The 24282-nt window shown below is 40.1% G+C and overlaps 1 protein-coding gene across 36 annotated transcripts in view; it reads left to right on the plus strand.

The window, feature by feature from the left end:
• camk2b1 (calcium/calmodulin-dependent protein kinase (CaM kinase) II beta 1) overlaps positions 1-24282 on the plus strand; it is a 73104-nt gene that overhangs the window by 16776 nt on the left and 32046 nt on the right. For 26 of the 36 annotated variants that reach the window (XM_030417079.1, XM_030417083.1, XM_030417085.1 and 23 more), the window contains exons 3-12: positions 2090-2149; positions 2787-2841; positions 3156-3221; positions 14178-14250; positions 18254-18356; positions 19087-19170; positions 19320-19414; positions 20024-20146; positions 20339-20422; positions 22024-22066. In XM_030417079.1, the coding sequence (XP_030272939.1) occupies positions 2090-2149; positions 2787-2841; positions 3156-3221; positions 14178-14250; positions 18254-18356; positions 19087-19170; positions 19320-19414; positions 20024-20146; positions 20339-20422; positions 22024-22066 (786 nt within the window). Of the gene's footprint in view, positions 1-2089; positions 2150-2786; positions 2842-3155; positions 3222-8787; positions 8861-14177; positions 14251-18253; positions 18357-19086; positions 19171-19319; positions 19415-20023; positions 20147-20338; positions 20423-22023; positions 22067-24282 lie in introns of all 36 variants that reach the window. The other 10 variants (XM_030417080.1, XM_030417090.1, XM_030417096.1 and 7 more) reach the window with 1 other exon arrangement.

The following is a 24282-nucleotide window of genomic DNA, read 5'->3' on the forward strand; positions in this document are numbered from 1 at the left end:
CAGTTGGTAATTTTTAAAACACCACTCAGTGTGACTGAGTCCAAACACACTGATACTTTACAGAGAGATGCATTTGTACAAAGAACAGTATCAGATTTAAAAGTGTCTGAGGTGACATACATAACACAAGAACAAACAAACAAATGGAAAAACAACCATTCAGTGTGTCTATAGCCTCCTCCAAAACCAAAATAAAAACTTGAAGTACAAATCAGAGCTTAAAAAAAGACAAAATAAGAAGCTGGCGCTGATGAGCAGGTGGTCGCTGAAATAACATAAACAATCAGCAATGTCATATTCTGTCAACTGAAACGCAGCAACCAGGCTTTGTGCATATTAATCGCCCTCCTATTTTGTCTCCTTCCTTCCTCCTCCTCCGTCCCCTCTTCAACACTCCTCCACTCCTTTCTCCGCCTCGCTCCTCTCATCTTCTAAGACTATAATCACGGGGCTTACACTTCACTGTCACTCTTCAATGCCAGCGTGAATATGCGCTTGTGTTTTGCTTGTCTATTTGTGTGCCTGCGTGTACTGTACGTGTGTGTACAGCATGTGTGCATGTGTGTGTTTTCGACTTGTACATGGGTGTGGGTGAACAAATGCATTTCCACGTTTCTTCTCTCTGCTGTGCTCTGCATGCCTGCACATCCAGGGTGGTCCACCCCTATAGTGTATGTGTATGTGTTTGTATGCGGGCTAAGAGCACTGCTTGCTTGATAACCATGGAATCCAGGTTTGTAAGTATCATTAAGCTCTTATATAAGCATATATGCCCTCACACACAAAAACGTTAATGCATAATCTAGTCCTCTAATCAAACCGTGAGTTAGAAGACCTGTATTCTGACTCATTTTGAATGTTATTGTGACTATGTTGCTTTCATAACCTGATATGTTTCCTGTTAAAAAAGGATAATGGACCTGATGTAACACAAAATATGAGCAAAATTATTATTTTTTATTCATGTCATGGTTTGGTTAGAGGATTAGATTATCTGTATTATATGAAACTATCTGCTGCTTTTCAATGATAGGAAGTTGAAAGGTGGAGGCTGACGTTGTTAGGCTATCACAGATCTCTCAGTATCTGCATATATGCAGCTTGATGTGTTTCAATAAAAAAGACAAAAAAAGAGATTTTAACGCAGAAAAAGATGCTTGGGGTAATTTATAATTATTACATTCCCAATAAGTTTATTATTTTAGTACACTGATGCCATGAAAATCGATATTTGGCTCTAGTGAAAAGTATGAATTGAATACCGATACGCAGCCAAAGTATGACTGTTGGACAAAAAAGAAGATTTGAAGAAGTTACTATAGGCTTTAGACCAAGCAATCGATCATGAAAATAGAGATATAGCAATAAAGAAAATAATTTTTAGTCGTGACCTAACCTCTAGTATTACTGTGGTGCAGTGTTTTGTTTGTCACGCACCCACACACAAATGGCACTATACACAATCCTGCCAAAGAGGGAGAACACTAGCTAGTGAACATGGATGTAAAAAATGCTGGTTTCAAAATGTAGAAAAAGATTGGATGAAGGAAATTGATTTAATGTGTTAGTTTGACCTCTATATGCACATAAATCTGTTTTCTTCAGTAACAAAAAAAATGTGAACGTAACTTTAGTTTGAGTTGGTTTCTAGAATTAATAGATGTCATGCCTATACAACAGGGCCCACTCTATTGTGCATTCATCTGTTGATTTCTGCCCCCACATCCAGTCCTCATTTTAATAGATAGATTGAATGGTTTTTACCCCTTATTTGGATTATTGTTAATCTGTCCACCCATCTGGGAATAAACACTACTACACCAAAACTCTTGTAGAACCTTGAAAAAGAAACACCCCATTATTTTATTTCAGCTTTATGTCCACTGGGTGGATCTACACACTCTGTAGTTCACTTGTTATATGTCTGTGTGTCACATCTCAGACAGCCTGGATATTTATCAAACTTTTAAATGGCACATCTCATCAGTGATTTTGGTCATAATGAGATGTGCAGTCAGATATTAAGAATAACATCCTCGTGAACTCTCTCTTTCTTTTTTCTTATCTCTCTGTCTCTGTCGCCTTTCAGATCATCAGAAGCTGGAGAGAGAGGCTCGAATTTGTCGCCTGCTGAAACACCCCAACATTGGTGAGGACATGTCTTTTTATGTTTCACCTTTTACTGCCAACCACTTGTCCCAAGACAAATCTATTACTACTTAATTCAAAGTAAAGGCCTATTTGTTATTGTTGTGATTTGCACAACATCCATGTATTACTTCTTCTCTCACAACATAGATCACATTTCTACTACTATTTGTAAAGTGAGATCAGTTTGTTAATAGTACCTTAAAGTATAAACCCATTTATCACAACTCTCTACAAAATAAGCCCCATCTATTGCTTAATATTACAAAAAATATTGTTGTAGCAATACACAGCACGATAATACACAAGTGTGTTATCTGTCTCTGTTGATTAAGTAGACCCCTTTATTGCTCTAATCTCCTACTGTACTGTAAATATATTTGATGTAGGGCTCAATTATCATGACACCATATGGTTTCTGCTCCCACACACTCTCTTGTTCCCTCTTTATCTCTCTTTTTTGCTTGTTTATTCTCCTAGTTAAAATGCGGCAACGTTATGCTGTGTTATTCATAAATGAATTTGCATTAAAACAAATATTAACTAGGTCTCAACTGTACTCAGTCAATGAATTTATAATAAGTGAAATAATGATTTATATTCTGAGAATCATATCACTGTTTATCTTTGTCTTCCAGTCCGTCTTCATGACAGTATATCAGAGGAGGGCTTCCACTACCTCCTGTTTGACTTGTAAGTTATCATCCACTACTTGCCCACCCTTGCCTATATATGCAATTACATAACTCTCTCGCTCTCCTATACTTTTCTCCCACCCCCCAAACACAACTATCACCACCCACACCATCCACATCCATCTCTTGGCAATTCCCTCTAGTTTCCATGGTAACAGTGTGGGAAGGGGTAGGATTGGGGGAAGGGGGGTGCCGTAGGAAAAAAGAAATGAACTAGGAATCCAATCCAAACATTCCCAATAACCTGTGTGTGTGTGTGTGTGTGTGTATGTGTGTGTGTGTGTGTGTGTGTGTATGTGTGTGTGTGTGCAGGGTTACTGGAGGTGAACTGTTTGAGGACATCGTTGCCAGAGAGTATTACAGCGAGGCCGACGCCAGGTAGGAGCGCAGCTGTCACTCCTGTATGTGTGAAAGGGCTTCTCCTCGTCCTTAAATGTCTTCTGTTGTCTCCTCTTGTCTATTTTACGTATTTTTCCTCTTCTTCTGTGACTCTGCTTTACTCTCTTTTCTACTCTTTGCTCCTCTCCTTCTCATTTTCTGCCCTTCTTCTTACCTTTTTTTATACTCCTCACACCTCCCTTGCATGTTTTCTTATTCTTGGCTTAGTTTTTGTCTTTGTTTTTTATTGTTTGTTTTTACTTTCCTCTTTTGTTTCTATTGTCTTTTCTCTTCTCTTCGCCAATTGTTTCCCTTTCTCTCTTTCTGTTAACTTCTAACTTTACCTCTTATTTTCATTGGCATATTACAATTCTTTTTCCTCCTCCTTTATTTTCACTATTCCCCCTCTCTCAATCCCACAGCACTTTACCTCTTGCACTGAAAACAGGACGACCTTTAAATTCAATCCAAGGTTTGACTAATGAGGGTTTTCAAGACCAAAATAACACTTTAAAAAAGAAAATCAGCTTTTCCAAGTCTTCAGATGTGAAAAGTGGGGTGGATGTTGTTGCCCAATTTAAGTAAACTTCACATTGAATGGGAGTCTGCGGGTGAGTGCCTGCTAGTTTAATTGCAGCACACAGCTTGTTGTGATTACATTTTACATCTTGTAGTGAAAATTGAGCTGCCAACAGAGTTTGTAATAAAAGTGATTTCTGCTAAGTGCACAACATGTCATAGCGAGAAGCACTTAGCAGAAGTAAGAAAAGCGTTTTGATAGATGTACACATTTTGTTTTCTTAAAATCAAAAGTAACATATTTGTTGTTAAAAGTGTATCACATCACATAAGTAGAAGTAAAGTAGTCTCTAAAACAGTAACTAGACCATAAGGCAGGATACACTGAACCCAGTTCCCTTGCTAATAATAATGAAACTGCATCTTTTGTCTCATAGAAGGTCACTGATATTTGTAATGAAATCAACAAACTCATACTGGTGAAAACTTAAATATGTGTATTTTAGAATAAAGTATGCATTTAGCTTGCCTGATGCTGGTGGTCCACAGTACACCTCTATACAGTTAAGATGCCCCCCTTCATTTCCCCTGTGCTTTCACTTACTCAAACAATAGCAGACATACAAACAAAACGAGTAGCTCCACCCACCTGTCGTGTTTTTGTGTATTTTCACAGTCTCTCACCTTCTCTACATCTCTTTTCTTAATTTTCATTCAGCCCTCTTCTTTACTTTCTTTTCCTCCCCCCTCACCACCACCACCCATGTTGTTTTATATCTCACTCCCACCACTCGTGCTGACTCATCGACACACACAGTTCACTTCAACCAATGGCGGAAGAGGAAATGGAGTAGTGGGGGGGTGGACAGACAGTAGGCTGAGAGAAAAGTGAGCGAGATACTTGAAATTGACAGTCGTGATGTGGGTGTTAGTCCATTCAACAACATCAAAAGTGAAAATGAATAGTCTGATATTGGAGAAATTCATGCCAATATGGCACAATAAACGATTGTCTGTAGTCTCTACTCCAGAGCTGTTTGACCTCTAGCTTGAGAACAGTGGGCATTTGATCAATGTGTCACTTAGTTAATTGGCTTTTTGACCAGCTTGATTTACATTTATTGAAAATGCTTTGAAATAGAAAAAAAAGTAAAAAAAAAAAAAAAAGAAAAATGGAGATTAAAAGGGATATTCCGGTGTAAATTTAATCCATGTTCTAACACACCGTGACGCCAAGTAGGACCCCCCCTCGAGAGATAAAGTTTGCAGACTGCTAGTTTGCGTAGTTTTAGCAACCTCAGAAACGACCACACGACAACAATACATTCCAGTAAATAGGTCCAAGTATAAACCGCCATCAAAAAGCCACAAATAATGCTCAGAACAGCACCAAACTTCAGCAACATTAGAAACAGGGTCCCAGCACATATTTTGAGGCATCAAACATTTGATATAGTTGCCGTATTTGTCAGAAAAGATAAACAAATCTCACCACCCGAGAAGCCTTCCTTGTTGTGGGGAAGCCCTGTGAGTCGATTACCGAGTGCAGTAGAGTCCCGCAGTAATGATCATCATTGACCTGCGGAACTCTACTGCACTTGGTAATTTACTGCAATGTATTGTAATATATGCTCTATTAACAACTTAATCAGGCATGATATGATTTTTATAAGGTGCACCTGTTAAGATCATTGGAAAGATTGAATATACCTTATGGTTCCATTACAGGGAAGTGATGTCTCTAGCAATATTTTGATCCAGTTTCTATAAAGTATGATATACAAATGACTTGATTGATGACAGCTGTTGTGGCTTCAAGGCACGGCAGCAGCAACAACGGGTGGCAGAGTAGAAAAGGTCGTCTCACACAGTCGTCTAATTGGTTCTGCAAACATACAACATACATACAGTATATTTCATTTAAAACCAAATGCAGCTACCAGCAAGCTTAGATATTTCACAGCCATGACAAGGATATCACAGAAGCACAGAGGATGTACAGAGTATATTTAGGTGATAAATGTGGCATTTCATTGCTATTAAAAAAAAAATGATAATAATAAGAATCATTTTAGATGATTGGATTGTGTATTTTGACATAAAAGACATGGAAGTAAACGTTGACCTGTGTCTGAAACCATCAGTAGCGGTGTAACAAAATGGGCTGGTTTATGCTATTTGTGGAATCCTAACAAAGCTTTTGTAGCGCCACAAAAAACTGTGCCTAAGGTAAAGCATTTCAGTTTGCTTATTATCTGGGCTTTTTGCTTGTTCATCTCCTGTGTGCTAAGGAGAACAAAACTGCATATTTAGCAGTCTCCAACAACTGCCAGCTCCTTATGCCTGATGCTGAGGAGCTTCTGTTTTGGCTTCAGTCCAGTAATTTTTGCCAGCTAACAAAGCCTGAAGAGTCACCGTTTTTTAATCCTTGTGGGTATGTGTGTGTGCGTGTGCGTGTGCGTGTGCGTGTGTGTGTGTGTGTGTGTGCGCGTGAGCCAGGGATAAGTACAGCAAGGGTTAGAAGGTGGGTGGGGAAGACAGCAATCACTAGGGAGGTTATAGTTTTGATTGGTAGTACTATACAGTACAGTAGGTGCACGGCAGGCACACACACACACACACACACACACACACACACACACACACACACACACACACACACACACATACACACACAAACACACACGCAAACACACCTAAACTCAGTCACCTGGGAGTAAATTCCACCTAAAGCTTAATTAGGGATTTCTTTTGCTCACTAGGGTGCAAACAGACTCACAAACAAACAACACTGTTGATTTAATAAGTTATTTTGGCTCAGCTACTGCCACATTTAACAAACTAAGGACATAAACATGAGTTTTCTATGCATCTGTCCATCTTATGTAAGTCTAATGTTTTCAGAGCTTGTGTTTTGTCCAACAACCCCTGACAAAAAAACTATATGCCTCCAAGTTTCCATGATGACATTTTAAAATATTGTTGGCACATCTTAACATTCATTTTGTGGTCATACAGCAGTGAAAACATGGCAGGAAACAGGAATTACTTGTTTGTTTGCATTGCACAAGAGCCTAGCGGGCTATATTTTGGTACAGTGAGTATTTTCTATTTATTTATTTATAAATTAATGGAAAATATGGCATCATACATCACCTCCAATTACAGTGACCCCAAAAACATTATTTGATCCGTTTGAGTGATTGTCTAATGCTTGAAGTCTCCTGTGTAAAAATTTAATTTGGGAAAGTTTTGGTGTTTGTTTTCTCGTTAATGATTTTGTACGCATAGAACACATATGCGCATAAGAGGGAGAGAGGTGCCCACTTCTGACATACAGATGGGCTCTGTGTTTGATTTTCCTCCCAGTATCTCTTTACTCCCCTGCAGAGAACAGTGGGACATTGTTGCTCAAAGTGCTGAGCAAGTCACATTTTTTGGCAAGTGTGAAGAAGGCTGCACTTTTTTTTGCCTCTTTGCCCCATCAGGAGTTCATCAGCAGACGAGTACTTTTGGACAATGAGGCGCTAGAGGCACACAACATGTAGAGTCTGGAGAACAAGATTTGTAGGCAAGGTCAATGCATTCAGACTATAGAATGAAGTTGATAAATGAATGATATCTAATAATAGGATACACAGTAAATAATAATACTGTGTGTTAAAATTTAGTTCAATGATTAAAGTTGGTTCATCACAAGAACTTGTATCTAGGTTAAAGAGCACTTGAATACCAGTAAAAAAGTACTGGTCACAAGTACAGAGTATGTTGCAGCCATCATTTGATGCTGGGTCTGGTCAGACATGTGCCTTGGTTGCACCTGTAACCACACCCAGAGAGTACTGACACAACCTAAAGTACACCACATCACTGGAGCAAGGTGTCGACTTGAACACGTTTGAAATGAGGTTATATTGAATTATCCTGATGGGAGGGACTAAAGACTCTATTAATGCCAATCTCAAATATTACTCTCTGTTACATATAAAACTGTGACACTTAATGCTAGAATTGTGTGTATATCTGTTCGGATCAGTTTTCACTATCAGGAAATAACCGCAGTCAGTTGGATTTTTAAAAATGTTTTATTTGTGTGTGTGTGTGTGTGTGTGTGTGTGTGTGTTTCTGTGCGAGCATGCACATAGATCTCTCTTATTCTCTCTCAGTCCTCCCACTCACTAGACACTGTGTGGGTGTGGATCCTGCAGGCTGCCTGTCTCTTTGCGCCTGCTATTAGTCACATATTCTGCACATTACACTCTCTCATTCCTCCAAGCCTACATACATACACATTTAAGTGTACACACATGCGTGCGCACACACACACACACACACACACACACACACACATACACACACAATAGAGTGAGGTAGGTACATGCATCTCTTGCACACACAATGATGTTTCCCTTTAATGATGGAAAAATAGCCTGGCATCAGCCCACCAGCTTATGATTCAGTTTCATCATATACATAAGCGATCTATTTCTTGTACTATTATCTATCTCTGCTCTTCAAGAGCTTTCACAATCTGTCACCTTTTTTAATTTGGACTCCTCACCTCTCCTCTCCTCTCCTCTCCTCTCCTCTCCTCTGTCGGTGTTGTTGTGATTTTCGTCTGTCAGGTTGTTCTGCTGTGGCTGCTCTTGTCTCTCATCCTGTTTAAAAAAGCAAAACGAACCGTTTTTGTCTCCTCCACCCGCATTCCAACCCACCTCCCCTCCTCCCAACATCTCTATCTGCATCAATCTCCCTCTTCCTCTCTTCTGTCTTCCCCCTGTTATCTGTTCTCTCCTCCTCCTTTTCATCATTTCAACTGACATTTCTGCCACTGGTCTCATCTAAACTAACCTGCCATTTTCTCATCTTTAAATTTGTTCTTATTCATCTCATATTGGCCCTGCCTCTCACTCCTTTCACCCGTCATCCTATTTTTTTTCTTATTCAACCCCTCTTCCATCTCTCCCTGTAAATCCCCATGATCCATCCATCACCATCCTTCCCTTCACCCCCCACCGTCCCTCCTCTCTCTGTTTTGTCTCCACAGTCACTGTATCCATCAGATTCTAGACAGTGTCCATCACATTCACCAACATGACATAGTGCACAGGGACCTGAAGGTTAGTATATGTAGAGGAGCATCTGCATCCCTCACCTCCTTCCCCTCTTCCCTAGAACCCTGCCTGCTTTCTTTCCTCCCTCCCTCCTTCCTTCCTTCCTTCCTTCCTTCCTCCTCCGTCTCGTCTATTCGTGTCGTTTCTGTCAGTTACTGGTCTAATGTCCGCCTGTCCGACTTGTCTCTTGGTATGCTGTTATGTTTCCTCTTTTCTTTTGTATTGTATTGTACTCTTTTTTTTTTTTTTTTAACCTGAGGACCCTGGCCTGCCTCACCAAACCTCCCTACCCCATCTGCGCTCCCAACCTTCCTCTTATCAATCATTTTTACAAATGACTCCATAACAAAAGCTCCTGTTGCACTGACTGACAACCAGATCAATCAATGAGTGAGCCATGCACACACACGCAGCCACCTGCAATGAACACGCATCCTTCTGCAGGTTTAAAAAATAGCCTGTGTTTACTTGACTACAACCATTTCTCCAAGTAGGCCAGTTAAAACAGTTAAAGCACACAGTTATATTTATTTTGATCTCCATTGATTTTTCCAAACCCTCCTCCTCCTTTCACTCAGGCTGTAAGTCATTTCTATTATTGCATCGATCCCTGTATTTTTAAGGCAGGCACATTCAACAAGTACGTCTATTTACAAGTGTTAAAAGATCTTGAGCAGAAAGAAAGGAAACATAGGGCGCCGTTTAGCTCAGTTGGTAGAGTGGATGTCCCAGGTGCTGAGGCTCTGCAGCGGACCCGGGTTAAACTCCCGGCCTGGGTCCCTTTACTGCGTGTCACTCCCCCTCTCTCTCTCCCTGTTTCCTGTCACTCTCTTCAGTTGTACTATTAATAAAGCAATAAAAGGCCAAAAAATACTTTAAAAAAAAAAACAAGAAAGAAAGGAAACACAACAGAAGAAGTGCGAAGCCTTCAGCCATTTTACTTTCGTTCTTACAAGCGAGATGCTTTGTATCTTCTTCTTTGATTAACTGCGCGGTACCACTCCCTTTTCTTCTAAATAGCCTCAAACCTGAGATATATGCTATTAAAAGTTAAAGCCATACACTCAGTTTACACATTTTCACCCTGAGAGCAATTCTTACACATGATTTCATTAAATTCAGTGTAGTGTATTGTCACACTGATGCAATAAATGGGTTGTGAGACTGGAAAGGAAAAAACAGTAAACAAAAGAAAAAGCACTTGCCTTTTAATAATCATCTACAGATCATAATTAAGCCACCATTTTGTTTATCTCTGCAGCCCTCATTTAATTCTTTGTTTTGAGCCTGTAGGTCTTCATTAATGTATTATATGAATGGTAATTAGTGCTGAAACAGCATCTTGAACTACTGGAAATCAGTGTACTGTGATTATTAGTATTATAACAAAGGATGTTACAGTGGCACGTTTAAGGCTTTGCAACTTTGTGTCCATCCAATTATGCATGTAAACAAAACCAAATGTGTCTTTGATGTGTCAGTTTTAGGCTTACGTAATCACCAAAATCACAAAAAGATGTTACAATACCCAATTTAAGTCATTTAGAATAGTAGATGCTGTGGCCTGACTCATCTGATCAACTGTTAGTATAAGCCTGCCACCGATATAAGACATAATCGAATATAGTGATAATTTCAGCTGTGAGCAGCTGTGTGATTCTTCACCTGAGAGAAACTGCTCTGACTGTATATAACATTTTACAGCGTTTTTCTCACCTGGCTTGACCTCCATAGTTTAGAGGGAAGGGAACCAGGATGGGATTACCTGCACTTAAGATAATGTAATGTACTGTATAATACTGTATTACACTTTCTATAAAACTAATTCAAAATTCCTGTTTAATATTATTTTGTTATTTAAGTGTTGAATATGTTACTGCAAAAGGGCAAGAAAGGAAGTGAACAGCATATCATTGTAAGTCCTTTATTTATTCACATTAGTGTTACTACCAGTCAACGTGAAATACAAATAAGAAATAACCTGACCCCCTACATACTCATTCCAACATCGATAATAATGTGTACTGCGATGTTCGGGCGGGACAATTTTATAATTTAAAATGTTGGATATTACAAAAGTCTTCAACAGTGTCGGAGCTAGCAACCTACACGCTGAAAACTGCAAATTACCCTAACTTGGTCGCTAATGGTACAAACTTAACAAGCTGGCATCTCTTAGCTTCTTGTATGCGATGATTTAGCCATTTTGATGCCGGGGCTGTCCTCCCCAAAGACAGATAGAACTGGTAATACAGCGATTAATCAGCTCAGAGAAAGGACGTCTTGAAAATGTACCATTCACTATTTAATTGTGATCTGCGCTGTCACTTTTATACAGAACCAGAGTGAAAACAAGCAGATTATTAGAAGTCACATGGTGCTTTTGTGGCAGTGATCTGTAGACCAAATTATTCAGCTGGAGGTGGAGTAACTTGCTAGTTTGTAACTGAACCATAAACAAAATAGCAAAAAATAAAAAATGCAGTTGCAAATGTTAAAATGATGACACTTAACCTTGTTTTACCTACTTGCTTTTCAGTACTAAAGACATGCTTTCAGTGTAGTTAAAAAACAAAGCGCAAGCAATAAAGAGTACAGAATGAATCTTAAAACACAACACACATTGGGTGTGATATCCGCAGTGTGACCACCACTAACTGCTAACACACAGGAACTTTAGAGAGCACAGAGACAAACATACAAACATGCAGAGGATTCTCAACCTGCGGGTTACAGAGCTTAACAGCTGACTGAAGTGGGGGAGGATGGACATGGACACACACACACACACACACACACACACACACACACACACACATGCACTGAAATGCATGCATGCCTACACACTGACAAACATTTCATAGGTGGACATAGTCTCAAGCCTCGACCGTGCATTTAGGGACACATGTGGTCACATGCTCGTGCTGGCTTTTAGTCAGGGATTGCTAATACACATACACACACACACATACACACACAGCTCTCAGCATTTGGGCTGTAAATGTGACCTGCCCAGTATTTATTCATTGGGAGACCTTTAGAAACAAGACACAGGATTCTAATTTATAGCCCTGAACTTTACAGTCATGCCAGTCCATCTCTCTCTCCCCCTCTCTCTTTTTTCTCTCTCTCTTTCTTTCTCTCTCTCTCTCTCTATCTCTCTCGCATCTCATGTTATGATATTTCGCAGACTGGCCAGACTCCCACTTTATTACACCCGGTTACTGTAAGTCAGATTTAGGGCTCCTTTATGTCGTTAGATTCAAACAGACCCCTAATTAAAGCTTAGTTTCTGTTTTAATTGTCAAGACTCTTGAACCTAAGTACAATTTTGATGTACTTTACTTGACTTGATTTGCAGATTCATGTTATTTTATTGTTTATTGGCTATTCACTGTGATGTGTTACCAATCAGATAGTGTTGTAGGCGGGACATGTGTCAGAGGATATTGCATCTGAGCCGAAGTAGCACATTTTTAAATTAGTTTATTTTATTGGCAATCTGACAGAAAAATCACTGAAGCGGATAATTGGAAATATGGTGAATACTGCCCCAATAACCCATCAGGTCGATAATTGGTCTATCCCATATCTGTACAATCGTGTAAATAAACTACACAATTAGTGGCCTTTTATTGTGACTAGTCAAAGGTGCACCTGTGCAATGATGATTCTGTTTAAACAGCTTCTTGGTATGCCACACCTCCAGTTTGGCACCTGGTTTTATTAAATTTAATGACAGGGCTGTGTTTTTTCACGTAATGGCTTTCTGTTTTCTGTCTTGTCTGTGGCCTTATTCAAAATTGCGTTGCATTGTAGTCTGTCAGACTTCCATTGGGCAAGAAAACTGCCTCTTCCAAAGTGGATTTTATCAAGTATCATTGAAGTGTTGCATATCATCAAAGAAGAAATGCCTATTTTCATGTGGCGTGCATTCATTAATTTATATTAATAATTGATTAATATTTAGAAATACAAAATTGTGTAATACAACCACATAGTTTCCGCGATCTTCCACATAGATCCAGAAATGCAAGTTTAGTTACCAACAGCTACCTGTTATAAATTGTGGGATGGATTTTTATTTGATGCACTGAAAAAAAATAAAAAAAATAATTCACGCATAATCCTCACTGAACTTTGATGAACTTCGACTTTGTCGGTGCACAGGAAGCGCATATGCACGGTCAACTTTTGTCTCCACACTCATGGCCACATCCCCAACAGCACAGGTGTTTGTGCATGTGTATGTGAGAGAGAGCGACTGAGTGTGTGCAGCTCCGCTTCAGTCCACAACTCCCACAGCTGGACCCAGGCAATGTACATGGCCCTACGCACACATGTACTTGTTGTCTGTCTCATCACACACAAACACACATATATATCTCTCCCTTCTTCCCCTGCTCAGATGTGTCATCTAGTCTCTGCATAGACTCAAACCTCAATCATCCCTCGGCGTCCCTCACACAGTTTTTGACTTTTGAGTTTTTATTTTTAGTATCCGGCAGCTAACTGACATCAGAATGACAGCTCTTGTCAGCGGGGGCCAGTGAGGCCGGCAATAGACATGGCATTGATCCCAGACACATCATTTAAATGTTATTAATTGCACAATGACTCACTCCTTCCCTTACCTCCTTCATCAACGCCTTCTGTGCCCCCCATGGCCAGACACATTCTCACACCCTCTATCATCACCCAAAGGCCTGCTGGCTAAAACATGGAGGGGGGTCGGGGTATCTAGAATCCACCTGCAGCCAACTGAACTCTAACATGTGTTTCCTTGATGAGTATGTCTATGGATATACTCATCTATGGAGAAAAGAGTACCTAAAACATAGACCATATGATAAATACATGGGTTAGTTGCAGAATAGATCTGCTCAAAGGAATCTTCTGTTGCACAGCACACAACTATGCCCCTGCAGGCCAGCTGAGTAAAAGCCATAGTGACAGCTATCCCCCAGGACACTTCACCTGACAGGAAAGCCATTTTAAATCTTGGGGTTTTTTTTGAGGGAAGCTCAAATTTGAACCATTAAATTTGAGCCACAATAGTTAGCTTACCTAGCCTATTTGGCTAACTAGTTGGATGCTATTTAAGTGAACCCTAATTGGCCTCATCTATTGCAAATGTTGCTTACTTGTGGGTCAGCCAAGGCCAATAAAAGCAGAGTGTGACGCCTGGCAACAGAAGAGCCCTTTCAGAACACTGTTGTACACCTTCTCCCCTCACCTTCCCTCCCCATACCCCTTGGCCTTTGCACGGGATTGTAGCACTGCTCAGACTAACATGCGCCCCCCCCTTGGTGTTTGCATGCAGTCATTGCATCCAGCAGATCCTGGAGGCGGTGCTTCACTGCCATCAAATGGGTGTGGTGCACCGGGACCTGAAGGTGAGTGATGGGGATCACCCTGCTGTCCCTTGAGAGTGTGATAATATATTTTTATGGTGTTTTGTGGTTGTGTTATTTGTGTAGTCTGTGTAAGTTTGACAAGTAATTGAGAAACTTTAATTTTTTTGTGGACATAACGTCACTGGCAAAGCCTTAGAACTCAAAGAGGGTTTTAAATAATTTTATTCCCCCTTAATTCTGTATAATATCAATACAATTGCGGTCTTTGTAACCGTATATAACACAATTCAGTCCCAGACAAGTGTTATTTGTAAGGTTAGACAGCTGTTTAGAGTCAGGCCAGGCTCCTTTTCCTCAGTCAGAGCTAGAACAGCTCCTACAGCTTTGTGGTGATGAATATGAGATTGTCCAGTACCACCTCCAACCTTTCTCTGGCTCTGCCCTGCCATAGGGAGCCTCCAGCTCTATAGAGTCACCTTCTTTTCCTGTTGTGTAAACACAACTTCTCCCTGTCTGTTGAGATTTCTAGTATGCAATGCTGGTCATGCGCACTAACCAATGTCACCGCTCTGTAGCCTTTTCTGAACAGCATCTTGTCACTGCACAGCCAGCCATCTAAGATGGCCCTGGAGGATACTTAATCTGACCTCTGGTCAGAGAAATATGTTAACTATTGATTTTGAGACACCCTATGGGTTTCAATTGCCTTTATAGATCACTTAATGACCTTTAATGCAACTGTGAAAGCTCATTTTCTCTAAACTGTTATTGACTTGTGATGTCGTGTTTATATCAGCTGACTAGCAGGTAGCACAGTCTTGTTAAGTGTTGTAAACTGAAAGCCAGTTGCTAATTTTGAACTGGTTACAATTATATTCGAAATGTGGAATTGCTCATGCATATTTTATAAACCTATACATATTTCATATGGTTTGTATAACTTGTGCTCTCAAGTATTTTTGCTGAGCATGAAAAGAGATTTTTAGTGAGATTGTACAGTAAGCGGTAGCCTTGTTTTAATGTGATTGCTGACTGTGAAATGACTAAGCTTTGCTGCGGTTTGTGTTTAACTCTGACTTAATGCTGTGCTTGTGACACAAACAAAGCAGCACCTCAAATATGACGAGCTGTGTGAATCAGGCCAAACAAATCAAACTGTTTACCGTCCTCTTGCTGTCATGTGTTGTACCTACTTGTGTATTTGTGTGTGCATGCTTTTATGTCGCAACTTGCTGTGCCTTATGCACTTTATGAGTAGACCTCCACTATGCAAATGTCAGTCCCTGCATTCTGGCGAAGGCGTGTTGTGTTCATCGGAACTGTTGTGGCTATTTCTTTATTTAGCCGACACACCTATCTGGTTTCACACCCAGGCATTGGAGAGCATTTCATGTAATAGGTCATACTGTGGTGACAAATTAGGAATTGGGTTATGGCAAATGAGATGACAACACAGCAAACTTATATACGTGCCAGAATAGATAAAAAAAGATTGCCCGATAGTGTTTAGACTGCACTGAATCAAACTGGAGCCTTTTTACAAATTTTTTGATCAGGTATGTTTTCCAAGTCTTTATGATACAATTGTTTTGTCGAAAAACTGATCTATGTTCAATGCACGATCCAATGATGAACCTACTAACAAAAAATAATGTCCTCATCATAATTCTGAATGTCTAAAACGTAATAATGTCAGTTTGTATAGAACTTCTTTCTGTATTTTTAAAATGACAAATTACTTTTAATTAAATAAAATAAATGTTCTCACACCAGAAATGTGAATCTTATTTTAATTTATTTGATAAGCAAGTATTTGTAATATATTTGTACCCATCTCTAATTGCTGGTTTATACATTTTTAATTGGTTATATTCTTAACTGTGATTACTTAATTGATAATCATTGACATCCATAAATTAGACATAGCCCTGACTTTAATCTAGACACACAGACTGACTGAGTAATTTAATTCGAGATAACATACTGTAAAATGAGTTAGGGCCGATTGATGTCTACATCTCTGCCAGTTTCTCTGAAGGAACTCATCAGGAAAGCCACAGCAGCTCCAGGTCATCTAGAGACAGAGAATTTAAAGGGAAGAGAGAGCGATAGGTATCATTCCATTTAAAACACCCACTCATGAACTGCTCTCGAATACAGCTTTCTCTATCTTACCCTCCCTCTCTCTTTCATTCAACTAGATCAGTTGCTAGCCACCACTGTGCTTAGCTCTCTCTCTCTCTCCCGCTGTGTGTGCTAAAGAGATGGAGAGGGAAGAAGCACTTATGTCAAAAAGTGATGGCTATTGCTGCTTGAACACGTGGCTGGGATGTATTGCATTGCGTTTATGCACCTTTTTGAAGGACGCGCATGCTTCACCAGAATATCCACCCACATCCGTTTTCAGGGATTATCTTACTGCTGCAGTGTTGGCAAGTTCTAACTCCCTCGTTCACAAAAGAGTAAAGCCTTACCAAGTGGTAGAGCTGTGAGAATGTGATGACACGAGGTAGGCACAGCGCCGTAGGATTACTGGTTTGCTCACTCAAGGTCTCTCTCTCTCTCTCTCTCTCTTGCTCACGTCCTTCTCTTTTACTTATGGGCTCAACGGCTCTTAAAGCTCACTTTTAAGTATCTGCACTTTAAACACTTAGTATTCCCATGCCTCTGGACAAATTAGCTAAGGGGAGAGAGCAAAGGGAGGAAGGCAGAGGGCGCAAAGACATACACTGCTGCAATGCAGGGGAGGCAATGACAGAAATGCAGCCTAAATATAATGTCCTCATTCTCCTCATACTGTATGTTTGTGCTTATGTTGTCCTTTACAGTGGTGCATTACGGGATTGCACAAGCTAATTGGCAGGGAAGGTAGACTTACATGAGTAACATCAACGAGGCTTTAATCCCTGAACAGCAGGAGAGAACATTTTATGAGTAACAATACACAGTGGACCTCTGTTCAATAAGTAAAAGCCCAAATCAGTGTAAGTGCAAGATTGTTTAAGATCCACATCTGTCAAACTTTTGGTGTGCAGATGTTACTATTGACATAGCTCTAACCAGTTTAGTCCAAACTAGGCTGTAGCCCTTTAAAACTGCACCTCACCAAACACAGGACTGCAGATATAAAACTAAGGTTGTGAGTTTTACCTGGTGGCGAAGCTGCTCTGAATAATTTTTTCCTGGTGGGGTTAAACCTTACATGGGCAGAGCCAAAGAATATTTATTAGTTTCTACGTCATATTAGACTGCCGTTCGGTTATCTGGGTTTTAGCTGTTTAGCTTGTTTTGTCGAGCGCAGTCGAGCACTCTGTCTAATGCAGTCTGCCACGCTGAGATATATGGGTTAACTTGTTAGCCTTGCTGACCTCCCAAACTCTAACAGCCATACTAACTCAAAGTTGGTGATATTCCAACATCATGAATACCATGGACACCAATGAATATATGAGTCAGTGTTTTATATTGGTATTTCCCACCACACCGCTTTATTTGTCATTCAAGTTTGCCCGCTTCTTTTACAGAGGCCATGATTAAGTGAGATGAGAGAGATGTAGAGAGACACAGTGAAAAAGAACAGGGGCCAGTAGGGATAGCATCCCATTATTAGAACCCTCTTCTGACAGAGAATAATGAGGCTGACTGCATTATCTGGGCCACAGAGATGGAGCCTATAGACCACAGCGCTCCACATGAGGCTAGAACAAGAAAGCACTGCAGACTGCCTGAGTCACTTGGACACACAAGACTGTACAATGAAAGTTAGTCCGTATTATCTGTGCTGAAATGTGGGCTAAATTGTATCGTACAGCCTTATGTTTCCATGCAAGTTATTCAAATGACATCTATGTCTGTGTGTATCGATGTATTTAGAATACAGTGTCGATAAGAATGTACTGTATGAATGTCATTACAGACTTTGTGCATGCATAGCTCTCTAGCCCCAGCTCTTCCCCCTCTGGGACAGTGTGTATGTTTTGCACCTCCGCACTTCATTGTCTTGTCTTTGGTAACTTTATTTCTCTTCCCTTCTTCACTCTAGCCAGAGAACCTGCTCCTAGCAAGCAAATGTAAGAATGCTGCAGTGAAGCTGGCCGACTTCGGCCTAGCCATAGAAGTGCAGGGGGATCAGCAGGCCTGGTTTGGTAGGTACAGCGGATACTGGGGTTCATCACATTTATATTTCTTTTTGTGTAATTATTTGAAATTATTCAAATGACATTGCAATTATTTAAGGGGATATTGCAATACATGGTATATACATATGTCCCATATTATAAACATAATGACAATATAATGATACAATGAAATAACATTGTAAATGTTAACAAAAGTTTCTTGTACCGACTGGCTTGTGTTGTATACTCGTTGCCCACATCTTTGTCATTGAAAGATACTTAGGATTTTATGTAGTATTTTGCAGTTGGTATGCGATGAACCGATATGGATTTTGTACCAAGAATGGTCCTAAATGATCCTCTTGCCCCTAGTTAAATCATCACTGTTGAATTGGAGATGGTAAACTTATGTTCCTACATGGAGATTAACAGTGAGTAGGGTGAACCTGTCAGACTTAGATCAGCACTGTTCAGGCACATTTCCACATCTCACCTGGGTCTCTACTACCAACATCTGTACCCATCAGCTGTTGTGTATGTCACTTCTCTGAACATCGGATTTGCGAGTCATTGAAGATCAGCCTCAGATCTGTCTTTAAGATCAGAGTCCACTGTTTGGTTGAGTCGGTTTTAGCTTACTGAGGATAATCTTGCTTTCTATACAAGCTGATCTAACGAGAGCAGATACACAATCTGTTGCCTTGAGCGTGTCAATCAATCGTGTGTGTGTGTATGTGTGTTTGTGTTTTTACTGAAGGATTTGCTGGCACACCGGGGTACCTGTCCCCTGAGGTATTGAGGAAGGAGGCATATGGCAAACCTGTGGACATCTGGGCCTGCGGTGAGTTGTACAGAGACACACACTCATTCACACACAGATGATTGTACACAAACACACAGCAAAAACAGAAACACTGAAGCACATTTTCTAACAAATAGTGCATTGTATGTTTGTTTATGTGTGTGTGTATGTGTATGCTTGTGTCTCAGGGGTGATCCTCTACATCCTGTTGGTGGGTTACCCTCCTTTCTGGGATGAGGACCAGCACAAGCTGTACCAGCAGATCAAGGCTGGGGCTTATGATGTGAGTCTCCTCTCCTCTTCTCTCCTCTCAGTTGTCCCCTCCTCCCCACTGCCCTTGTTCCTTTTAGGCAGCAGTTACGTAGCTCAGTCACCTCATTCATATTTCAGGGGGTACAAGAGAGGGAGCCTCACCTTAGATCACATTTAAGTCTCTACCAAATGCAGAGAGAGAGAGAGAGGCTGACTGACTCTCCGGCACTGATTCCGGGCTCACAGGACACAGACCTCAACACTTTTACCTAAACACAACAGGACCTGATGGGTTTGGAACTTCTTTACAAAGTGCAAGGACAGGCTGATAATATTGGCCAACAAATCGTCATCAGATATGCCAGTCACAAATTCACATGTAATGCCAGTCACGAGGAATCAAAACGGTAGTCCACAAAACAACATGTGACGCCACAACACATATTACAAATAGAGCAAATTCTCACATTCGTGAACCTGAAACAGGTTCATGTTCAACAGGACTACTTGAAAAATTACTTAAACGATTAATTGATTATCAAAATAATTGCAAATAGTTTTCTGTCCATCAGTTAATCAACTATTGTTTCAACGCTGCATTGAATGTTAAGACACGTCCTACTGTTCTTTGTCCCTTTAGTTCCCTTCTCCAGAGTGGGACACAGTCACCCCAGAGGCCAAAAACCTGATCAACCAGATGCTGACCATCAACCCAGCCAAGAGGATCACTGCTCAGGAGGCCCTCAAGCACCCATGGGTCTGCGTAAGTATCTCAGACAGCGGCTATTTTTCACACAACTTATTACACTACTGCCCACCTAGACAAAAACAAGAACAAACAACCAGCTGAATTGAAGCAATGACACTGATGAACTTATTTCTTCTAATCTTTTTCTTTCTCCTCTTTGCCATCGTCTCTTCCTCCTGCTCCGTCTTGTCTTCTTCCTTCTCCCAGCAACGGTCCACAGTGGCGTCTATGATGCACAGACAGGAGACGGTGGAGTGCCTGAAGAAATTCAATGCCAGGAGGAAACTCAAGGTCTGTTTGCATGCTCAGTCTCTCCAACATCTTCCTCCTCTGCTCTAAAGAGCTGTTACACATTTCATGGTTACCAATGTATTGCTCTAAATTGAAGATGAACTGAGGAGTAAAACATGAAAAGAGTTTGATTGTAATGACGTACATACTAGTGCTTCCTCTGCTGACTTGGCGCTGAGGTTATATGAAAAGGCAGCTCAGATCCAGAGTTAGTGCACATGCATAGTTTCCCTTGTACGCTGATTTATTGCTGACTGATTTTGTGTGGATGCAACAGCTTAGCTGTTGGAGCATGTCACTGTCACCCTGCTGCTTTTGGCCAGTCTTGGCATGGCTCAAATTCCAGCACATGGGAATCTGGAAGCAGAAACGCAGGTGGCTGCATGCAAAACATTGGACCATTCAACCTAACGTGCCATCAGCATGAAGCAGTTGTCTCTGGCTTTTCACATTTAGTGAGAAATGGGCACTGCCAAGATTAGACATGCAGCAAACAACACAAACAAGAAAAGAGAAAAATCGTAACTAATTCAATGCGTTTAGCTCTAAAATTATCTGTCATTTCCAACATGGCTGGGCAATATGCTTTTAAAATGTTATAGTGATATTTTTAAGCTCTATCAGGAGACACATTATATATCTGGAGGCCTGGGAAACACAATCAGATATCAATTTGGTGGGTGTGAGATGTGGATAGTGACTAAGTGGGTTAAGGTTAGTATTAAAAAGAGTTAACAGTTTATTAAGTTCAGGAAATTGGCAGAAAAAGGTACTTATGTCATATCACAATGTAACAATATCCAGAATCTAAGGTGATGAGCAGTTTTATATCAGGACAGGATGAATTGCCCAGCCACATGTTGTTAAATGCACAAAAAATAACATTATAGAATACTAGAATACTTGCACATGCCTTATATGAATTACTAAACTTATTTTGAGGTAGGAGATGTTATATAAACTGTTTAAATGCACTCGACAGACAAGGGTGAAAGAGAATGTGTCTAATCACAAACAAAACACTTGGAATGTTACAGATTGACATATAACACTGTGAAGATATCAGAGTGTATGGTCGTTGTTGCTGTTGTTGTTCTGTAAATGGGTCTTAGAGGTTCGGACTGGAGTTGTTATAACAGTGTAGACAGACTGTGGGGAAATCATCTCTCTAGCTAACAACTATAAGATGATATGTTCCCATAAAAATAGATCCAACATTAAAAGCAATTCCCACATACTGTATATTGTTTTTATTTTATTTTCATTGCAGCAGTAGTTTTCTGCCTCTGCTATGGCTATCTTAATGTATCTGTTCAGAAATTGAGTACATTATCGACAACCACCACAGCCAATACCAATACTGTGGTCTATTTGCAATTCAGTGCAAATAGTTCAAAAATGTATCAGCTCCAGTTGTAATTTATGTCGAGATTAGCTGCTTCACCCCCACATTATTATGCCTTATGTTTATGAAAACCCAAAAGTATCTTGCAGACATACAATGCTTATTAAATCTACATATTACCAATAACCAGGATATGCCAATATGATCATGCATCTGTAGTGTATATTATTAAAATCTTCGTCTGTTTTCCTCTCAGGGGGCCATTCTTACTACCATGCTGGTTTCTCGAAATTTCTCTGGTAAGTGCTACCTGGACATGATTCACATAGCTGTAAATCTACCATTCATATTAACATCATGCACTATACAGTTCATGTACATATGTCAAAAGTAGGGTTCTTACTGGCTGCATGCAAGTTGTGTAGTTATATGAAAATACTGAAGCTAAGCTTTTTGGCTTCCCTAAGGCAGACTGACATGTGTTTTGGATATAAGCAAATGTGTAACATTCAGTTCGGTTGAGGAACATGTCACCATTTTGAAGGACTTTGTGACTCTTAAAAGTGACACTCCACCCAGAACCTATTCCAGTGTAACCGCTGTGACTCAAAACTGGTGACTGCTACAAAATGTTTACAGCCACATTTAAAACCTACAAGAGATGGGTAATGGAGGCTTGGAAGTTTTATTTCCTGAAGAGTATCTCTTAAGCGGATTTGAGCACCATGGAAAAAAGAAAGCACAATATTGTTTTTTCCTTATGTTGTTCAATTCTCCCAAAATAATGACATGTGCCTCTTAAATGCTAGTAACAGTAAACACTGTGAGAGACCTAATTGTCCACCTTGATGAAGAGATATATATAGTTTACAGAGCAAGCCTCTAAAGCAAAATCACATTTTCATTTCATTTCATTGCGACTAATCATATTAAGGGATTGTCGGGAGAATTCAGAGCAGTTTCCTCTGAAATGTTGAACTTTTTCATGTACAGTATCTATGTGTGTGCATTTTGAACATAAAGATGTGAGTGATGTTTGTGTGTATGTAAGCATGCTGCTTCAGGAACCATGACAGCAAAGGGAAATGGTCTGAACTTCCACTTAACAACCACTCATCTCTTTAACTCCCACAAACACACACACATACACACTGACCATGTGTGTGGTCTGGCTCTGTCACTGCTCTTCAACACCTTTCTCTCGCTCTCTTTCCTCTCCTTAGGCAGCAGTACTCTATTATAAGTGTGAGGTCATCTGGTGAGCAAGTCAGAGAGAGAAAGAGAAAATTGCTCAAATGTAAAAAGATAAAAATGAAAGGGAGACCCTCAGTAACAGATAGTCATGGCACATTACATCAACCCATAAGCCACCACCAGCGCTTTATGTAACCAGTAACTGTATTCTCGACATATATTATGAATCATTCATTATACAGATCAGTGTGTAAGAGTGCCTGTGCTGACACAGAGGCGGTTGTATTTCCCCTCTACATGTTTATGTTATGTCTCGTAGTATTCATATAATTATAGGTTGCAGAGATGAAGCTCAGGTTTAAACTGAAGTTGTTTACTGTATATTTGTATATCCCCACAGAATATATCTGCAGTAGAGCCACCAAAGTATTACTTTTATTACAATGTATTGAATTGCCAATACACTGCATACTGTAAATGAAAAAAACTTGTTATTATATTAAAGGTGCAGTTCACCCCAAATCAATAACACACATTTTCCTCTTACCTGTGGTCTTATTTATCCATGTAGATCAGTGCTTCCCAAAGTGCGTATCATGGGCCAAAGTTGGCCAGTCATAGGTTTTAATTTGCACACAAAAATGTTTTTATTATGATACTCATTACTTTTTATTAGGTAAAAATGGTCTTCATGTAGGATCCCTAATTACTAATTATTTTATAATCTGAGCATGGCGGGCAGAGTGACCCTGCATGGAAGTCCATCAATTAAGGGAATTTGGATTCTATGGAAGCCTTAAGAGGCAAGAGGGGAAAAAAAGGACTTCCAAAGATTATCCTGGCATGAAACAAAGAATCACCTGTTGTTCAGTCATAGAGACATAAAAATATTTTTGGGGACTTTTAGCACTGCAAGCCGAGAGCCATCTAGTTTCATTATATTGGAGAGTGTACATCTGTACGGCCAATATCTCCAAAACTTAGCATCTCACAACAAAACAGTCTAGATGGATAAATACAGGTAAGAGGAGAATTGTATGTGTGAATTGCCCTTTAAGATTGGTGAGTGCTGCAAATATAACATATACTAACACCAATTGAATTCTGTGTCATTACCACATCATCATCATCCTAACAACATTGCTATTTTCAGGGATACATAGAGACAAAATGCGAGACTCTCAGGTGAAAGTTGAGTTTTGTGTCTCTTCCTAGTTTTTCTCTGCTCGTCCTTCTGTCAGAGCAGCGGATTCATGTGTGACAGAATTTGTGTCACAGCCACATAATGTCAGTGGTCTGTGTAAATGAATTAACCCCCTTC

This window comes from Sparus aurata, chromosome 5 (assembly GCF_900880675.1).
Source record: "Sparus aurata chromosome 5, fSpaAur1.1, whole genome shotgun sequence".
Taxonomy (NCBI): domain Eukaryota; kingdom Metazoa; phylum Chordata; class Actinopteri; order Spariformes; family Sparidae; genus Sparus; species Sparus aurata.